At 43.1% G+C, this 21,257-nt stretch overlaps 1 protein-coding gene across 1 annotated transcript in view; it reads left to right on the top strand.

The window, feature by feature from the left end:
- The window catches only part of PIK3C2A (phosphatidylinositol-4-phosphate 3-kinase catalytic subunit type 2 alpha), a 98,755-nt gene that overhangs the window by 73,190 nt on the left and 4,308 nt on the right, over window positions 1-21,257 (top strand). The window contains 9 exon segments of the mRNA XM_032799235.2: window positions 1,512-1,648; window positions 2,733-2,902; window positions 6,781-6,937; window positions 7,448-7,557; window positions 9,328-9,535; window positions 17,960-18,084; window positions 20,198-20,315; window positions 20,405-20,486; window positions 21,019-21,128. Coding sequence (XP_032655126.1) covers window positions 1,512-1,648; window positions 2,733-2,902; window positions 6,781-6,937; window positions 7,448-7,557; window positions 9,328-9,535; window positions 17,960-18,084; window positions 20,198-20,315; window positions 20,405-20,486; window positions 21,019-21,128 — 1,217 coding nt within the window.

The raw sequence follows: 21,257 nt of genomic DNA on the forward strand, positions 1-21,257 counted from the left end.
AATCACCCAGTACTTTGATTCCATTTTGTTGGATATACGCTTCTGCTCTTGACCACTGAGCTCCTCAGTGATCCTTACAGGTAAAGATCAGTGGAACAAAAAAGATACGTGGAAATGAAAGAGAAAACAAATTAGATGCAGTGGAGAAAAACAGAACTGAGAAGGATGGAATACAGGAGCAATGCTAATTCTGGCACCCCATATAATTTCAGAGATCTGTTGAGATCAAAATTGAACTGCTAAAATGTTTGAGGCCACTACATCACATCAGTCCATCAGCAAAGATGAGCAAACTCACAGGGAGACGGTTAAGTTAAAATCAGTACTTGTGTACCTATATTAATACTTTCAGCTTTTAAAAAGGAAAATTTTAAAAATCCAATAAATTTTGCACCACATACTGTGTTTAAACAGGAATGAGGCAGCCTTTTCTTCAACACTTGTTCTGACTGGATTTGATTCACAATACATTAAATGCCTTGGAGCTTAAACAGTGGAAGGTGTCCTTCACAGGCAATTGACTAATGCATTGTGGGCCTGATCTTGAGCAGCACTGAGAACCTGTAACTCTCTTTGAAGTCAGCTGGGTCTGAGCCAGAGGCACTCACAAAAGCACAAATGACAACTTTAGGTACTATAAATATTAACATCCAGATAAATGTGGCTGAGAATAAATTGCTTTTTGAATACAGAAGCTTTGCTTTTGGAATGTACAGAAAGCATTTCTTCTGTACATTCCAAAACTATGCACTAGACTGGCAAACCATGTAATGCCTCTTTTTTTCTTGACAGTCTGTTTAAAGTATTTTTTAAAGTACTTTCAGTGTAATGAACAAAAATGGAAGATCTGCTACAGATTTGTCTGCTACTTCCCCTCCTCCACAAAACAAAAAAACCTACTATCCAAATACGGATTTGTCGTTTAGCTGAAGGAATTTTCTTTTTTAATAGCCACTTTCTCCTAAATAAGGCCCCTTGTAGCACCACATATTGAGTGTTCTGTGTTGCTCTAGAAATAAGTCAACTTAAAGCCTCTTCTACTCCAGAGCTTCACTTATACTAGTTAGTCATCTAAATTACTTATGAGTGCATGTGAGATGTTTTACAGTCATTAAGTAATGATTATAACCAATACTAGTTTTACACAAACTGTATATTTAACCAGCTGATGATTTTTTAAATCAAAGTAGGAGTTACTTAGAATATTGCACAAACCTTAACTGATTGTAGTAATAACACACGCCTAATTTAGCTACATATTTTTTGTAGTATACATTGTAAAATTGCCTGCAGAGAGGTTTAGCAGACTAACAAAGTTCACAAATATTTTTTCACTGCTTGAGACTGGGATTGGGCTCTACATTTTAAAATCAAATGTCTTCAAGATACTTCATACCAAATGAGACGTAGTGGAAAATATAATGTAAAAACAAGATTTAAACCAGAGCAGTAGTCTCATGTGTGTTCTCTCCCTCTCTATATATAATACACAACTTAATTTTTATATATAGGATTGGTGGAGCTTGTTCCTGCTTCAGATACACTTAGGAAAATCCAAGTGGAATATGGAGTGACAGGATCTTTTAAAGACAAGCCACTTGCAGAATGGCTGCGAAAGTATAATCCTACAGAGGACGAATATGAAAAGGTAATTTCCATAGTCTTCCTTCAAAATGGTAAACATTTCAAGTTACAGGAGAATACAACTCTTATTCTGATTCTGCCACTAAATAAGTTTTCTAACAATTTGTTTTAAGCTATTCAGGAAGTTGAATTTTCTGTATGGTATATATTTCAGAAAAGAAATCAAAATTGACTGTAGGATTGTAAAGGAGTCTTTTGCAAACGACAGTTTAATGTTTCATTTCAGAAATATCTATGGAAATGCCTTCTAAATGTAGGAAAAATTTCATTCCAAAATTAAAAGTAGCGGTGAAGCAGTGATTCATGTCCATACTTGCTCTTTCAGTCGGCGGTGCATGTCCTCCGCCAAGTGTGTGGGGCATTGTGGGACACTGACAGCTGGATCCCAGCAATCCTGGGGCTCACAGCTGAGGCCCCACACCTCTGGCTCTGATGGTCCAAACTGGCTGACAGCTCTGGCTGTAAGAGCCAAGGGTGTGGAGGAGGGTTCCAGCTAACAGGTGATGTAAGTAACAGTGTCTACATGGACAGTACATCACCCTAACTATTTCAGCATAAGCGCTGTGCCTTGCGTGAAGCTGAAGTTATGGTAATGTAGCGGAGGATTTACTTCAGTGGAATCTGCATTGTAGTGTAGGCACTGACAAAAGTAGGTTGATGTAAGCTGCCTTATGTTGATCTAACTCAATAGTGTAGAACAGGTCTCAGTTTTAACCTTGAGTTAGAAAATATGGCCCCTTCTCATGCTGTTTCTCCTTTGGATGTAACATTTCATCTTTACCAGGCAGGGGTATGCAGATTTGTAAACAAATGTCTTTAGCCTTTACTTGTACTTTATCTCTGAACAGCCTTTTGTCTGCCTTCTCACCCACCAAACCAAACAAGTTGCCTCTCCTCTTAGCAGTACAGCATACAGAATTTTTTCCTAAATGAATAGCTTCCCAAGTAGTCTGAGGGAAGTTTACTTAAGAACTGTCAGCTGCCCAGAGCTCCATCCCTGTTAAAAAGTGAACTCTGAATGATAAACTGAAGTACATTTTTCCCATTGGTAGATTCATTCTGATCTCATTACTTTTTGCTAATTTCAGGCTTCAGAAAACTTCATCTATTCTTGTGCAGGATGCTGTGTAGCCACCTACGTATTGGGAATCTGTGACCGTCACAATGATAACATAATGCTTCGAAGCACAGGACATATGTTCCATATTGACTTTGGAAAGTTTTTGGGCCATGCACAGACGTTTGGTAGTTTTAAAAGGTATCTTCTACAGTTTAGCATTTGAGAATGCAGGCAACTTCCCTTTTGCATTTTTCCTCACACGATTAAACATCTGAATTTTTGTTATCACTGTCCTCAATGTGAACTTAGTATTGTCTTCATTGAGCTCCTCTGTATGTGGGTCCCACTCGTGGTGCACTTGTGCCTTCTGCACAGGAATGCAGAAAGCTTTCTCTAGTAGTGTCCACTAGAGGTCGGACATGCTCTTCCATTTCCCCACACAAGACCATAAAGGGCAGGATGACCAACTACCAGTCAGTTCCTTCTGACCATCCTGGCAGAGAGTTGGAACTTCTGAGTGTTCCTTTATTACAGTTTTTTAGACTGTAGTTTAGGAGAGAGTTAGTTTTTTTATATTTTCTTTTATTGCCTCTTGGCTTCAAAGGAAAAAAAAAAAACTCTGGGTTTTAGCCATGATGCCTCAACCACGCTTACTGGATTTTAAATCTTGCCTGTTGCAAAAAAGAGTAATTCCACTTGAAGACAGTCACACATGGGAAGAGGGAGAAGCATGTGGCAGCTGGAGTCCTTCCCTGGAAGGAGGGAACAGTAAAACTGGCAGACCCAGAGAAGGGAGAACCAGAAAATTTGGAAAGGGCTCAGGGAAAATGCAGCATGGTACAAGGTGGAACAGACCTTGATTGCTGACTAGAGGGCCCCGGAACCAGAACCTGAGTAGAGAGTGGGCCTGAGTTTCCTAACCAGTCACTGGGGAAGCGGCACCAGCAGGTCAGTGCATAAGAAGACTGCCTGAGCCTGTTTGGGAAAAGACTTCCCTCCCCAGAAAGGAAAACCACAATAGTGACCTAGCCAGAGGGCCAAGTCACAAAAAAGAGGCTGCAGTTCCTGGAGTGAGAGAGGAGACACTGCTGGAGGAGGGTGCAGCACCTGGCAGAGCTAATTCACAGGATGGCCAAGAGGAGGCACCACCAGTAGTGAATTCACCTTGTGACAAGGATCTTCATTCCCCCCCCCCCCCCAAATCGGTCATCAGACCCCTAAAAGGTTTATATCTCCTTTTTCCATGAGTTAGAAAAATGCCGCCTCCTTGGCATTTTGAGTTTAGGGTTTATGGCTTTAAGACTCAAAAAGACATTGCATATCTTGTTTTATTCATCATTTATCCATGAAAGTGGTGTTTCTAGTGGCTATTACTTCAGCCCCCAGAGTTAGCTAAATCCAAGCTGTCATGTCTACCCACCATATGCTTTTTCATTAAGATCTCATCCCAAATTCATACCCAAGTTAATACAGGATTTTCACATTAACAAGTATATTCACTTACCAGTTTTCTATCCTATGACTCTTGCTTCTCCTGCGTAATTAAAACAAAACTTCACACTTTGGATGTCAGAGCCCTCTTGTATTACCAAAACAAGACCATTGAGGAAGAAGCTTAGGTTGTTTGTGGAATATGGTAAAAGGCTCAGGGCAGACCACTTTACGTCAGCAGGTTTCCACTGATTGAAATATGTAGAGCAACTCTGGTTATTGGTTCCCACACTCAGTGGACCTTACTCTTTAGAGAAGAGCTGTTCTCCAATCTTCGTTCAGATAACCTCCTAGAGCTCACCTCCAAAGAATCAAACTGCTGACTTATTATAGTAAGTGGGATCCACATGCACAGGAGCTCAAAGATGAAAGAATGGTTACTCACCTTATAGTAACTGATTCTTCAAGATGTTCTGTGTATGTGGATCCCACGACCCACCCTCCATTCCTGCAGCTCAGTCTTATCATTGGGACTCTGGGAGACACAAGAAATTGAGTAGCAGTTGGGGTCACCCCTCCCTTTATGCTCTTGGGTGAGGGAGCAAGAGCGCACATAAATAATATCCATGACACCTAGTGGACACTGCTAAAGAACTTGCTTAACTCCTGCGCAGAAGGCACAAGTGCACCATGGATGGGACCCACATGCATACACCATCTAGAAAAATCATTGACTGCAAGGTAAGTACCTGTTCTTTTAGGTTGAACCACCCAATTTCCAAAATCCATTTTGGATTCTCATTGTAGACTACTGTGCTTCTGCAAAGTCTCTCCAGTCTCCCCCTGGCCCTCAGATTTGGTAGCTACAAGTCTGCTTGAACGCCAAGATGTGAAAGCTGCTCCTACATACTAGAGATGTTCTGTGCATTTAAAAACTAGATGCACAAGTGTAGCTTTAAAGTAGTTCTGTTACTATTCCAGCATTTGGAAGACCCAAATGTGCTAATTGGCACAACTGTCCTCTGACATTTCATTTCTATACTTTCAGGAATATCACTTTTTTTTCCCTTAAGGATTTTATTTTTTAAATGAATTTCCTGGACCAAAAGAGCTTTGCACAAATCAGTGAAAAACCTAAGAAAGCTGCTATAAAGCAAACATTTTGGAACCAGGATATTCTAAGATGAGGTTAGTGTAGCTTTTTTAAATGTTGAGATTGTTTGAGGGAACTCTAACTCTGACCTGATGACCCCAGCTACCATGTCATAGCTATGATCACCAAGGAATATCTGTGTGTAACATGGCATACTTCTATATGCTGTTTTGGAGGGCATACAATTATATATTGCATGATGGAGTACCCTAAGCTTTATCAGGAGTTGAAAGAGGACCCAAGGGTATTATCTGCTATCTACTTCTAGAGTGTTGAAGTAAAGTGCACTATCTGGGTCACAGACCAATGGTGAATGAACATATTCCTATAATATATATGGAGGATGAGTTGATAAGGTGAAGAGGAATAGAATTCATGTTTGGATGGATGGATCATTATGCGCTGGATGATATTCGGTATTAGTATGGAGTGCCGGGTTGTCTCCTTAACGTGCGGTGCCAGAGAGCTCCGGTGCTGAGGATCTCTTAGACTAGAGTCCTTCCTTGGCACCATGTCACGTATCAATGCCAGGGCACTCTATATGGACACGCTCGGTGCCGGGTCCTGGTGGTCCGCAGCAGACTGAGGATGAAGAGCAGATTCCATGAGCTACTGTTTGTTGGAAATCTCGCTCCTCTTCTGGGGTGGAAAGCCCTGCAAATCGTGTCTGGTGCGCCTTCCCTAGACAATTCAGACACGAATCATGAGGGTCACTTGTTGGCATAGGTTTACTGCAGGTTCCACAGGGTTTAAAGCCTTGGGCTCATGGCATGTCCCGGAGCCCAAGCCGGGGGTTAGGGATTGGGAAAACCCTGCTTCCAAACCTTACTATATACACTATCTGCTAACTACACTATGGAAAGAACAGTAAGGGAAGCACTTGCTAGGCAAGCAATCGCAGTTCCAATGACCATCACTGGCAGTAAGAAGGAACTGAGGAGACGGGGGGTCGGCAGGGTCCTATATCCAGCGCCATGAAGGCACCACTCTTGGGGACGCCTGACGGGAGCTGCTACGGGAGAACTTTCTGACGACTGTGTACATGTTGTCACACACCTGATTGAAATTGACATGAACAGGCACTTGAACTTAACTTTAATTCCTTGGTGTTTGGATGTTTTCAAATATAATAGGTTAAAGTTGTAAATGCAAATCAATCTTAAAGCTTTTTTGGCTGGAAATTATTTTCTGATGTTACCTGGTCACAGAGGAAAACTTCGTATTCATGCATTATTAAATATGATTTCTTTAAGAATATTCTTCCCTTTGAAATCATGGCTGTAATATTAGAATTAGCAAGAATGGATCATACCGTGCAAGTGAGACTGACCTGCTCCCTGCAAGTGCAGTGATTTGATTAATGCTTGTAGTTCAAGCTCTTGGAAAAATACTGTTTGAGGAGTAGTTACATTTAACAAATTGCAACTAAAAGTGCATGAAAGTCCAAGAAACAGTCATTTTAATAAACTCTGTATTTTGTTTTTTTAAACAGGGATCGGGCTCCTTTTGTGCTAACATCAGATATGGCTTATGTCATTAATGGTGGTGAAAAACCTACTATTCGTTTTCAATTGTTTGTGGATCTCTGCTGCCAAGCTTACAATTTGATCAGGAAATATGCAAACCTCTTTCTTAACCTGCTTTCACTGGTAATAGTTTTTATTGCACATAATTTTCTTGTAGTTTAACTGTGGATTTGAGTAATGTTACTCCTAGGAAGTTAAAGCCTCTGATAAATCCAGTCTATACAAAAAACCTAAATTGTTGGCATTTATACTTTAGAATCACTTCTAAATGTGCTGTTACAAACCAGAAATTTAGTAGTGTTCCTGTGGAAATACTGGAGGTACTTGTTACTGAGATTTTTTACTACTTAGTTTTTGCACTATGGGAAATAAAATTATAGCATGAAATTCCTACCTCTTACTACAGAAGCTAAAACTAAAGTAACTGCTAAATAGTAAGAATTCCAAAACTAATGTTTCTTCAACTCTGATGTTAACTGCCACACAGTGTGGTGGTGATGGGAGTAGTTGTTGGTTAATAGCATTAGTATTTAATGTAGTACCCAATGCCCCAATCAAGTTTGGGGCCGTAAAATGTAAAAATAGATTTGGTATTCTTCCCAGTGTAAGAATAGTAACTTGTGTCTTCTGTAGATGCTTTCTTCAGGTTTACCAGAACTTACTGGAGTTCAAGACTTAAAATACGTCCAAGATGCTCTTCAGGCCCAAACTACAGATGCAGAAGCTACTATTTTCTTTACAAGGTACTAAATAAGTGACAAGTGAAACAGAACCAAATATATAAACTCACCACTTTTTTTCTATTAGAAGCTCTGCACTATGATACTAAAACACTGTAATACTTACAGCTTATAAAAGTTCAGCAGTCTTGAAATTATCATAATTATAAAATAAAATACTAATCTGTTATCTACCACTAATTGAGAGATGTACAGAACTTCATTTTCTCAAATGCTTAAATGTTGGGCTAAAATGTTGAGCCTGTTTTACTTAGATTTTTTTTTAATAGTGAATATTCTAATACGTAAAATGCTGGGAGTAGTGATTGATGGAGAGCTAAATAAAGCTGTTAAGCTGACTTTCACATTCATGAGGAAATATTCCCTAATTGATTCCATAGCTGATATGACTCTCTTCTAAAGCTGTTTACAGTGGGAACCTGTCATAAACAGATAGCTACGAGTTAATGTTTCTTTTACCTGTAAAGGGTTAACAAAGGGAGCCACACACCTGACCAGAGGACCAATCAGGAAACCGGATTTTTCAAAGCTCAGGGAGGGAATTTTTGGGTGTGTGTCTTTTGTCTGTGTCTCTGCTCTAGTGCTCTCTTAGCTCTGAGAGAGGATCTCTACCTTCAGATTTTCTAATCTTCTGTTTCCAAGTGTAAGTACAAAGGTAGAAGACAATAGGTTTTTATATTGTTTTTGTATTTACATGTGTGTAGTTTGCTGGAATGTTTTAAATTGTATTTCTTTTTGAATAAGGCTGTTCATTTTTCTTTTAAGCCAATAACCCTGTATATGGTCAACTTTATACAGAGAACATTTTTATGTCTTTTTCTTTCTTTTTATATAAAGCTTTCTTTTTAAAACTTGTTGGATTTTCTCTTCTAGTTGAGGCTCAGGGGAATAGGAATCTCTGTGCCAGAGTTACGGTCTCTCTCAGGGAAAGACAGGGAGGGGGAAATCTTTGTTAGAGCTGCAAAGCTTACCTTTGCAGGGACTCTGACTGAGGGTGAAAGAAACTTGATCTCTCTGTTTTGCAATTCAAGGAATTGAAATAGGGTGATTGTCCAGGGCCATCCAGAGAAGGGAAGCCTGGGAGGAAATAAAGAGGAGACAAGGGGAGGGGGTTATTTCCCTTTGTTGTAGACTCATGGCATCTGAGTCTTGGGGTCTCCCAGGAAAGGTTTTGGGGAGACCAGAGTGCGCCAGACACTGGAATCTGGCTGGTGGCAGCGCTATCAGATCCAAGCTGGTGATTAAGCTTGGAGGGTTCATGCAGGCACCCACATTTTGGACGCTAAGGTTCAGAATTGGGACTTATGCTTATAACAGAACCCTCTTATTGTTGTGAAGAACAACTCTTACTGGAACTGCAGGTTGCCATGTTTTGGAAACAGTTCAGAAATCTAATTACAAATATTTTCACTGTATCCAGTTTTCACTGAGTGAACTACTGGATCTCCTGCAGTATATAGGTCATTGATCATTTAACCTAAATAAATGAAATATATGGTATGTATACAGCCTTGAGAAACTCTGGACGACCTTTCTTGTTCAATCTTTAACTTTACGCAAAATTGGAGTATTGGATATCCCGGTGCTTGCAGAAATGTTGTCATGTTAATGGACCAGTGACCATTTTTTGTCAAAACATAATGTCCTTTTACCTCAGTGAGGATTTGATATATTTTAGAATTTGGAAGCTAAGGTGCTGACTAACAAAATTGGAATGTGTGCTCTGAATATGTAATTGTGCTCCAGCATTTGAAGTTATTGTCTCTTCTATAGGCTGATTGAATCCAGTTTGGGAAGTGTTGCCACAAAGTTTAAATTCTTCATTCACAACCTGGCTCAGCTGCGTTTTTCAGGCCTACCTTCCAATGATGAGCCTATTCTCTCATTTTCTCCCAAAACGTATTCACTTAGACAAGATGGTCGAATCAAGGAAGTGTGTGTGTTTACGTACCAAAAGAGGTACAACCCAGATAAACATTATGTAAGTGTGTGGATTTTATTCCAGTTTGTAAATACTCACTATGCTCAGTGCCACCGTCAGACTTCCTCTCCACCATTCACTTTAGTCACACATTCTCTTCTTCCAAATAAATTCAACTCTTATCAGCAGAGAATTAGTCTATGCCCCAAAAGTAAAACATAGCTATTCCTAAATGGGTTGATTCCATTGTTTTTCTCAGCTGCCTATTTACCTACCAAGAATGGGAACAGAACATTATAGTGCACATAATTAATTTAGTGTAGAATACATTAAGGCTTACTATAATTCTTCCTAAATCAAACATTATAACCAGGAAATTAAGAGTTAAGATTAAATGTAAAAAAGGACACATTAAGGTATGGAGAAGGTACAGTTAGTGTATCCAAACAACCCTATAGTAACACTATGCAATAACAATATGATTAAGATATTTAGTATTTGGGGATCCAGATTAAATTGTTTTTAAAGACTGATTAGATTTTTTCCTCATGGTGTCACTACAATTATGGTTATTGCAATGCCCTAACTGCATTTCCATACCTTAATGTGTTTAACTCTGAATTTCTAATATATAATAAAATATATAACACACCATCATGTTCCTCTTGGAATGTAGCTGCTCTGCCAGTCTGTTCAGAATCTTTCACTTGGGGCTGTGAGAACCAGAACAGACACCAGAGGCAGCAAGCATTGGAATCTGCCACCCCAAAATTGAGAGACTCAAGCCACAGATTTTGATCATGTTAGACAGGCTGATTTCAAGAACCTCATGATCTTTGAGAAAGCAAGCTTATATTTGCAACTTTAAATTGAACATAGTGCAACTCTGCAAATATGAAACCAGAATTGTCCAATTTCCAAAGTTAATGTTGTATTTCTTATCCACTGTATAGTACTCTAGTCTAGAATACTGGTCTCAGGCTGTTGTCCTAATTAACATTTCCTCTAAACTGTTATCTTAAAGCAAGAGAATGAATTGCTGTATATACTTGTTCATTAGCCTGTTCATTTATAAGCCAACCCCCCCAAAATGGATAGGTAAAAATAGCAAAAACTGTATGACCCTTTCATATGCTGACCGTATATTTCGGGGATTGGAAAACTTTGGCTCCCGGCCCATCAGAGTAAGCTGATGGAGGGTCAGGATGTTTTGTTTACCTGGAGCATCTGCAGGCATGGAGCCCCTCAGCTCCCTGTGGCTGTGGTTCACTGTTCCCAGCCCATGGGAGCTGCAGGAAGTGGCAGTTCTCATGGGCTGGGAACGGTGAACCGCGGCCACAGGGAGCTGAGGGGCTCCATGTCTGCAGATGCTCCAGGTAACAAAACAATAATATATTAGATATTTAAATGATTCCATAAAGTTTAAAACGATCAAATTTTGGTGTAGACCCGTCTATAAGCCGACCCCTGCTCTTTGATGCGTCTTTTGTTTTACCAAAAATATTCAGCTTATGAATGTGTATATGGTAGATACCAACTGATAGCAAAGCATATATAATCTTTCATCGAGTTAAAATTATGTGAATAATTCTGTATGTTAGGGGCAGATGCACCAGCTGGGGAAGATAAAATAAAGCCCAAACTACAGTTCGGTGCAAGACTTTTCCTCAGGTCTGGCTTTATCCTCACAAAAGGATTCAAATCAAGCAAAACAACTAAAAATGCTTCCCAGCCATCAGAGGCCTTTCTAGATTACAGCAAGCTAGGAGGGGAGAGGGCACAACCTTCCCCCAGGGTAGCTTTTTCCTGCCAACGCCTAGGTCTCTTGCCAGGTCCCTGTGGAGTGGCTTCCTTCAGGGTCTGACCTAAACCCTCATCTTTCCTGGATAATTGTTTCCTGTGCCTCAGCCAGATAATCATAGGACTGGATACGGGTACAGGTTCAGGAGTGGAACACATCAGCCAACTCCTCTACATGGATGACATCAAGATGCTAAGATGTAACGAGATATGCGCTTGCTAGTCACCTGATGCGGATCTACAGTGAGGATATCGGGATGTCATTTGGACTGGAGAAGTGTGGCCGGATGGTAGTGAAGAGAGGAAGGGTAAGTGCAAGGACTGATGGGGGTGGACCTACCAGCGGGCCACAGAGCAGACATACAGACCAGCTACAAGTACTGGCGTCCCACAGTCACATGGAAACCACGATGAGGGCGGCAAGGAAGACCGCAACATCCAAGTATCACAAAGGATAAGACAGGTCCTGAAGAGCCAGCTCGTGGGAAGAACAAGATCCGCGCCATCAACGGATACGCCCTGCCGGTATAGTGAGCTGGCCAAGGAGGACATGGAGGCTGCCGATGTGAAAACCCGGAAGCTCCTCACAATGCACGGAGGTTTCCACCCCAAGTCCGACACCCAGAGACTGTATACCAGCCGGAAAGAAGGAGGCGGGGCTTGGTGAGCGTCAAGCCACTGTCCTGACGAAACCCGGAACCAGGAGTACATCAGTAAGATGGCCCCCAAAGATGAGCTGCTGAGAGAATGCCGAGGCAGCAGCAGACATGGAGAAAGACCAAGCAGAAGAAGTGCCATGGAAACAAGACCCTGCATGGATGTACCGACAGATAGCGAGGTGGCTGACTGGAAATCCACCAGTGGCTGGAAAGGGCTGGACAAAGACAGACGAGCAGGGTGGGGTGGGGATCAATAGCAGCGAAACAGGAACAGGACTGAGCACCGATCCATTGAAGCGGGGTCTACCACCTAGAGAGGACCCAAGGTGCAGACTGTGCAGAGAGGCCTCAGAGACAATCCAACACATAGTGGCAGGATGTAAGATGCAGGCAGGAAGGCATACATGAACGGCACAACCAAGTGGCTGGCATTGGTACAGGACATCTGCACAGCGTATGGCTAGACCCTCCCAAGACCAGATGGGAGATTCCACAGAAGGTTGTGGAGAATAGCAGGGCTAAGATTCTGTGGACTTCCAGACAGACGGACAGGCAGGTACTGGCCAATCAACCAGACATCGTGGAAATAGACAAGGAGCAGAAGACAGCGGTGGTGATAGATATAGCAGTGCCAAGTGACAGCAACATCAGGAAGAAGGAATATGAGAAGCTGGAGAAGTACCAGGGCCTGAAAGGGAACTAGAGAGGATGTGGAAAGTGAAGGCCAAAGTGGTCCCAGTGGTGGTAGAGCCCTCGGGCTGTGACTCCTAACGTGGTGGAGTGGCTCCAACAGATCCAGGCCGTTCAGTGTATGCTGTTCCTGCCTGCATCTTACATCCTGGCCACTATGTGTTGGACTGTCTCTGAGGCTCTCTGCAACAGTCTGCACCTTGGGGTCCTCTCTAGTGTGGTAAGAGTACCCTGTGCTCATCAATGGATCTGGTGCTCAGTGCCTGTTCCTGTGCTGCTATGATCAGTGCTCAGTGCTGTCTTTTAAGTCCAGCCCTTTCCAGGCCACTGGTAGGATTTTCCAATGTCAGCCACCTCAGCTAATCTGTCGATGGTACATCCCATGAAGGGTCTTGTTTCTTGCCATTGGCACTTCTTCTGCTTGGTCTTCATAGTCTCCATGTCTGCTGCTGAGCCCTCAGGCATTCTCTCAGCAGCTCATCTTTGGGGGCCATCTTACTGATGTACTCCTGGATGTTTCCGGGTTTCATCCAGGACAGTGGCCGTTGACGCTCACTCAAGCCCCGCCTCCGCTCTTCTTCTCACCGCTGGTATACACGTCTACGTCGTTCTGGGGTGTTGTGACATTTGGACGGTTGTCACATTGGAGGCAGCCTCCATGTGACAGCACTTGTGTTGGAGGAACCGAGGGCGTATCTGATGGCGGGACACTTTGCACAGATCCCACTCAGGATAGCTCCCTTCCAGGTCCTGTCTTTCACATGAAGGCTTGATGCAGCCATCCGTCCTCACTTGGCCAGCCGGCACATACCGGCAGGGTATCTGATGTGACCGGCAGGGCAACATATCCATTGTAGCAGTGAGGATCTGTAATGTCCATGTCCCGCTGGTAGCTTCTCACCCACTGAGCTAATAGTTCTGGACTACCTGTCTTATCCTTTCAACTTGATACGAGCCGCGATGAGGGTTGCATGTCTTCCTTGCCCGATAGATCCTCAGTCTGGTGGGTTTCCATGTGGATGCGAAGGACTCAAGTCTTGTAGGCTTGGTCAGGTATGTCTGGCTCACTATGTGAAGCGTGGCTGATAGGTTCCACCCCATGAAGTGCTTGGAACTACTATCCTCTCTTCAGGATTACTGCCACACTGAGGGGCTTTAAGCTCCATGCCGAACAGCAGAGAAGCCAGTGAATCACTCACTGGTAGAAACGCGTTCAGGTGGAATTGATGGAGTCGATCTGTCTCGTTCATATCCTACATTGCCTTGAAGTCATGACTAATCTAGGTGTTGAGATAATCCATAGTCGTAAGAGTTCATGTAGGTCGAGGTCATTCTGTTGACATATTCCAGCAACCTGAGTGGCATTCCACTGGCTGTAGAGGAGGTGAAGCTGAAGCCATTAGTTGCCAACAAGGAACTGTACCCGTAGTCCAATCCTGGATATATCTGCCAGATGGGCTTATGGATACACCATTCGTATACGGCAAGAAGCAAGCTCGCTTCTATGGGGGGGAGATGACTTTCAATCGTTTGTTCATCCTAGTTTCCCATCAACTTCTTGGGAAGTCAAGTGGATGTGCATCCCTTGACTTTGATTATGCGCCACAGACACCAGATGCGCTTGAGTGGCTACAACTTCTGCAGTGAGCCGACCTAACTATTCCTGTAGTAGTCCCGCCGGCCGTGCACTCTGGACAAAGGTCCTGTCGAGCCTGTCTTGAGGTCACTCCATTTGACAATTCTGGACGATAAGTAGGCTACTGGAACAATTCATGGGGAAGGATGATACCAACGTAGAACTGATTGGATGGAAGGCTTTCCTACATCACAACTTAGAGAGACCTCAGATCTGTTATAGGGATGCCTATATAAATAACTAATAAGACCTTCAGTACATGGGACATAAATGAACGACTGCTACATCAACCTATATCACTAGCTAGTATACCACAACCCTAAACTGGTAAAAGAGAAGGCTCTCAACATGCTTGAGAATTGACCAATCCACATTAATCCCAGAACTCCAAGTTAAGCTTGGAGAGCAACAGTGAAAGCATGTGCGGGCCCACACGCTATGACCCAGGGCTGAAATTCAACTTTCACATGTAGCCCTGAGGCAGGTTATTGCAGGAGCAGACAAGCAGCTGATTGAGGGATAGAGATTCATGGAAGCACTAGCTACAGTCAATCCTCGAGTGTGTATGCATTACGCAAGGCTCAGTGGAGAAGTACCCATCAGAAATATTATGTTAGAAGATCTGCAACAATAAGGGCCCTCATCACAATCCTACTACCCAATTACATTTCTTCATACCAATGAACTGGTGGAACATGTCGCTACAGTGTGTCCAGCTGTAATTCCTGAGCAGATGCTGGATACACTTCTGTGATTGTACCCATGGGAAAAGGACAAGTTTCTGTTTATGGTAGATTGCTGATGCCACTGTTCTCAAAGTCCTGCAGGACTTTTGACTGTGTTTAAGATCAAGTCTTCTCGACTCGGGATGTTCTTCAGTAAGTTAGTCTGCTAGCTGGTGGCTCTGCTGTTACAGAAGCGGTGTGTATACTGATTAGGAGGATTAGACTTGGGCTTACTGAAAAAATTTACTTTTTTGCCTCTGGCTCCATCTGAAGCCCTATCTCAGACTGCTACAAAGGCTTACAGCACTGGCTACAACAGCCTTGGAGATCACACTAGAGATAAGCATGGAGTTAGGCCCTTGTAAATTGCAAGTTCTCCAAGGGAACCATCCCAAGGTGTACTCCCAACAGTCGGATTGCAACAACACAATAACACAGAGCCCACCTAATGGACAGCACGAAACTGAACATCTACTCCGGAAGTCGACTGTGATGGGAGCTCCAAGAGAAACTCGATACACCAAGTGTCAACAGTGGCTGCAGGAGCTGAAGACACAGAGCACAGCACATCTTTGTGTCAACAGAGTGAAACCAGTCACCAAACAGTAGAAAAAAGACATCACCAGCAGCGGGTCAAAGAACATGAAGAGCTGGACAGCACCTGGACCAGACATGATCCACACCTACTGGCTAAAGAAGAAACTAACAGCAGTGCATGAACGCCTAGCAGCACAGATGAACCAGCTGCTAGCAGCAGGCTCCCACACCAAACTGGCTAACACAAGGAAAAGGACAGTGCTGATCATGAAAGACCCCTGCAAGGGGACAGAACCGGCCAACTACCGGCCAATAACCTGCCTCCCCACAACATGGAAAGTCCTATCAGGCATCATAGCTGCCAAGCTACAGACCATGGAGATATGGGCCAGTACATGAGCACAGCTCAGAAGGGCATTGGGAACAACACCAGAGGCTCAAAACACCAGTTAACTCATAGATAGAGCAGTCGCCCAAGACTCAAGGTCTAGACAGACCAATCTGAGCACAGCCTGGATTGACTACAGGAAAGCCTATGACTCAATGCCGCACACGTGGATCTGTGAATGTCTGGCGCTATACAAAGTCAACAGGACACTAAGGACCTTCCTCAAGAACTCAATGGGACTATGGAAGACAACACTGGAAGTCAACTCAAGGCAGCTTGCACAAGTGGCCATCAAGTGCGGCATATACCAAGGTGATGCACTGTCCCGCTGCTGTTCTGCATAGGCTTAAACCCCTCAGCCAGATAATCACAAGGACTGGATACGGGTACAGGTTCAGGAGTGGAACTACCATCAGCCACCTCCTCTACATGGATGACATCAAGCTGTATGCTAAGAATGAACGAGACATCGACTCGCTAATCCACCTGATGCGGATCTACAGTGAGGATATCGGGATGTCATTTGGACTGGAGAAGTGTGGCCGGATGGTAGTGAAGAGAGGGAAGGTAGTCAAGACTGATGGGGTGGAACTACCAGCGGGCCACATAGCAGACATACAGACCAGCTACAAGTACCTGGCGTCCCACAGTCACATGGAAACCACGATGAGGAGGCAAGGAAGACAGCAACATCCAAGTATCACCAAAGGATAAGACAGGTCCTGAAGAGCCAGCTCAGTGGGAAGAACAGATCCACGCCATCAACGCGCCGGTCATCAGATACCCTGCCGGTATAGTGAGCTGGCCAAAGGAGGACATGGAGGCTGCCGATGTGAAAACCCGGAAGCTCCTCACAATGCACGGAGGTTTCCACCCCAAGTCCAACACCCAGAGACTGTATACCAGCCGGAAAGAAGGCGGGCGGGGCTTGGTGAGCGTCAAGCCACTGTCCTGGATGAAACCCGGAACATCCAGGAGTACATCAGTAAGATGGCCCCCAAAGATGAGCTGCTGAGAGAATGCCTGAGGCAGCAGCAGACATGGGAGGAAGACCAAGCAGAAGAAGTGCCATGGCAAGACAAGACCCTGCATGGATGTACCATCGACAGATAGCTGAGGTGGCTGACATTGGGAAATCCTACCAGTGGCTGGAAAGGGCTGGACTAAAAGACAGCACTGAGGCACTGATCATAGCAGCACAGGAACAGGCACTGAGCACCAGATCCATTGAAGCAGGGGTCTACCACACTAGAGAGGACCCAAGGTGCAGACTGTGCAGAGAGGCCTCAGAGACAGTCCAACACATAGTGGCAGGATGTAAGATGCAGGCAGGAACAGCATACACTGAACGGCACAACCAGTGGCTGGCATTGTGTACAGGAACATCTGCACAGCGTATGGGCTAGACCCTCCCAAGACCAGATGGGAGATTCCACAGAAGGTTGTGGAGAATAGCAGGGCTAAGATTCTGTGGGACTTCCAGATCCAGACGGACAGGCAGGTACTGGCCAATCAACCAGACATCGTGGTAATAGACAAGGAGCAGAAGACAGCGGTGGTGATAGATATAGCAGTGCCAAGTGACAGCAACATCAGGAAGAAGGAATATGAGAAGCTGGAGAAGTACCAGGGCCTGAAAGAGGAACTAGAGAGGATGTGGAAAGTGAAGGCCAAAGTGGTCCCAGTGGTGGTAGGAGCCTCGGGGCTGTGACTCCTAAGCTGGTGAGTGGCTCCAACAGATCCCAGAACAACATCAGAGCTCTCTGTCCAGAAGAGTGCAGTGCTAGGAACAGCTAAGATACTGCGCAGAACCCTCAAACTCCCAGGCCTCTGGTAGAGGACCCGAGGTTGAGGAAGACACACATACCACCCACAGGGGTGAGAGGGGAATTATTTTGATATATATTTTATATATAATATTATAATATATATATTATTCATAATATTAACTACAATTAGTCTTACAATACAAATATTGCACAAAAAATCTATTTGGGTGGAAAAACAGTTGCTATTAATGGCTTCTTTAAATATTCTATTTTTTGGCAGATCTATGTGGTGAGAGTCTTAAGAGAGGTGCAAGTCGAACCAACGTTTGTCTTCCGGACATTTGATGAGTTCCAGGAACTTCACAACAAACTCGGTATTCTCTTTCCTCTTTGGAAGTTACCTGGGTATGTTCCTAATTAACTAAGATATCTCATGTCCTTCATGTAGACAAAGGAATTTTATACTTTTGTTTCATGGAGTTTTTTCCAGTGTTGGCATAACTGTTAAAAGGGGAAGTTCTCACCCTTTACTCTGCTATTGGGCTCACATCCAGAAATATATCTAATCATAAATGACAGCAAAACTAGCAACTGTTCCTCTTTGAAGAGGGGAGGTGTTTCTTTGCTTAATTGGGCCTGGTCTACGCTAGGAGGCAGAGTCGATGTAAGATGTGCAACTTCAGCTACGCTATTCCTGTAGCTTAAGTCAAAGTATCCTATTTCGACTTACCTCCTGTCCTCACGGCATGGGATCGATGGTCGTGGCTCTCCCTGTCGACTCCGCTACTGCCACTTGCCCTGGTGGAATTCCGAAGTCGACAGGAGCGCGTTCGGGGATCGATATATCGCATCTCATCTAGACGGGCTATATCAATCCCTGATAAACCCATAGCTACCCACCAGTCCGGTGGGTAGTGTAGACATACCCTAAGACATCAGCTTGCTGTGCTTGGTTTTCCTAAGTTCAAATAATTCAGATATACAAAGCATTTCTTATTTTAAGACATCTTTAGTTTCCTTTTAAAAGCATCACAGAGCCGCTGACATTTGGGTCACAATTTCCACAATGCCCTGATAAAATTGGAATGAAAATTTGGCAGGGAGTAGCCCTTTTTGTAAGGGATGTACCTTTTGCCATCCCTAAAAAAATCCACTCAAATTAGACCAAGATATAAACCTTTGAAAGATGAGTTTGCATATGTTCAGTAGACTTCTTATATTTTAGTAGCCAAATTCCCCAAAGACTTTGTCCACGTTGAACATGCTCCAGTCCATAACTGATCAGGACTTTCTCTGCAATTGCTGCTGTGGGCTGTACCAGGGCAGGATCTGAGAGCAGGGATCCTGTCTTCCCTGTGCTCTGTGATGCCCCTGCTGGGCCAACGTAGCATGGAGGAAGAAGCTACCTGATTCAGACAAGAGCTGGACCTGTGGGTGGTTGACTGGGATAGTGTCTCCCTGTCCCTCCGCTGTCAGGAAATCTCTGTGAAATCCACTGGGCAAGTGTCCCATCCTGCTATGGTGTTAGGTTATCATCCTGCATGTGAACTATCAATCAACCTGCTGTCAATGACTCCATTAGCCACACACACACTCTCGCGCTGGCGCTCTCGCGCTCTCGTCTCTGTTAGGCAGTACTAGAATTAAGGGTGGCCAGGCAACCTTCATTCAGTTTTGTGTATAACTATATTATGTAATCATTGGTTACATGATATATGCTAATTTTTTTCATAGGATCCCAGCCTCATTCAGTACACAGGCTGGACCTGCTCGGGGATTATGTGGAGAAGGAGGTTGTGTGTAAGACCCCTGCTTTATAAGGTGATAGGTGTGTGTAGTGAATGAGGCTGGAGAGGGCAGGAAGACAAAGGATGGTCTCATGATTAAGGCAGCTGAATGCTGCCCTCGAGATTTGTATCCTGTACCTCTTTCTGTCAGGAGTTTCTTTGTGATGCTGGGCAAGTCACTTAAACCTTTTCACAGGTAGTGACTAATTGTGTGTTCAGTTCTGTTTGGGGTGCTTGACTTTAGACCCAGGGGTCTAATCTGCAGAAGGGCTGGACAGCTGCACCTGAAGTCAGTGGAAGCTATGCTTTAAACATGAGGTATTCTGAACTACATTGAACAATAAAAAAAACAAAATAGTGACTAGCTGCTTATTAATTGTGCATTGAATAAGGCAAGGGTCTTGTGGAAGGAATGTCTGTGATAGTATGTGATCATGTACTTAAAGACTGCATCACAACCATATACACAAGTTGAATGAAATTTCCATTTTGACTCTGGCACTTCCGAGCATGTGGCTTTGCAACCTTAATGATGTTTGAATGTATTTTTTTGTGTGTAATGTTGAATATAGCAAATGTACTGGTGTGTTCATAAAGCAAGTACACTACTGTGCTTTGTCTCAAGTCATTGCCAAGAATACATATCAGCCATTCAGGATTTAAGTTGTTCTTAAATCTTAACTTACATCAGTAAAATTAGCAACCAAATGCATCTTGTCATTCTCTTGTAGCTTTCCTAATAAGATGGTTCTGGGAAGAACTCATATAAAGGATGTAGCAGCCAAAAGAAAAGTAGAGCTGAACAGCTACATACAGAGTTTGATGAACAGTTCAGCAGAGGTGTCAGAGGTGACGGCTCAAAGCATTTAAATAAAATTAGTGTTCTCTCATATTTTAGTACATTTTAAGCTAACATGTAACCTTTTTCCCAAATGCAGTGTGATCTTGTTTATACATTTTTTCACCCTTTACTTCGTGACGAGAAAGCTGAAGGAATAGATGGAATAGCTAAGCCTACAGGTAGGCACACAAGTTTTTGGGGGGTAAATTGAATGACTGCAATATAACATGAAAAACTTGAAAGTACTGCACAGTATAAAATCCATCTTTTGATTCCTCAGTTTAACCATTTTCCCCTCATGAAAAAATCAGTCTTCATATCAAATTCAAGCCTCCTTTACTTTGAAAATGTCTTTCAAGGTAAATCCTACACCATATGGTTTCAGATCAATCAAAATAAAAATTGCACATAAGTGAGAATTTCTTGTTTATTTTTAATGCTTGTATTAATCAGATCAAATAAATACTCCAATTCTCTCACTCTAATCCTCCATATTGATTCCTGTTAGAATATCTATTCTGTCTGGGTACCCAGACCTTGCCAATTTTGGAGGTAAAAAGTTCCTGACATACTGATAAAAATTGAAGAAAGGAAGTGAACTTGGCATAAGACTTACATTTGTCAATTTTCAGTACACTTAATTAACTTAGTACAGTGCTACTGATGGACAATTGTGTGAAGGAAAATAACTTCTGTCAATATTTTTTTAAGATGCAAGTCCATCAAGTCCTGCCTCAGGCAAAGTGGGAGGAGAAGTAAAGTTGTCTATCTCGTATAGAAACAGCACTCTGTTTATCATGGTGATGCACATTAAAGACCTGGTGAGTGAAGAAAGTGAACCAAAATTTCACAAACTTGTATTATATGAATAATTCATATAGAACGCTGTGGGATATTGGGGAGTATGTGTGAGACAGAATGGAAGTATCTTCTTAAAACACATTTGTCTT

The sequence above is a fragment of the Chelonoidis abingdonii genome, chromosome 4 (genome assembly GCF_003597395.2).
Source record: "Chelonoidis abingdonii isolate Lonesome George chromosome 4, CheloAbing_2.0, whole genome shotgun sequence".
Taxonomy (NCBI): domain Eukaryota; kingdom Metazoa; phylum Chordata; order Testudines; family Testudinidae; genus Chelonoidis; species Chelonoidis abingdonii.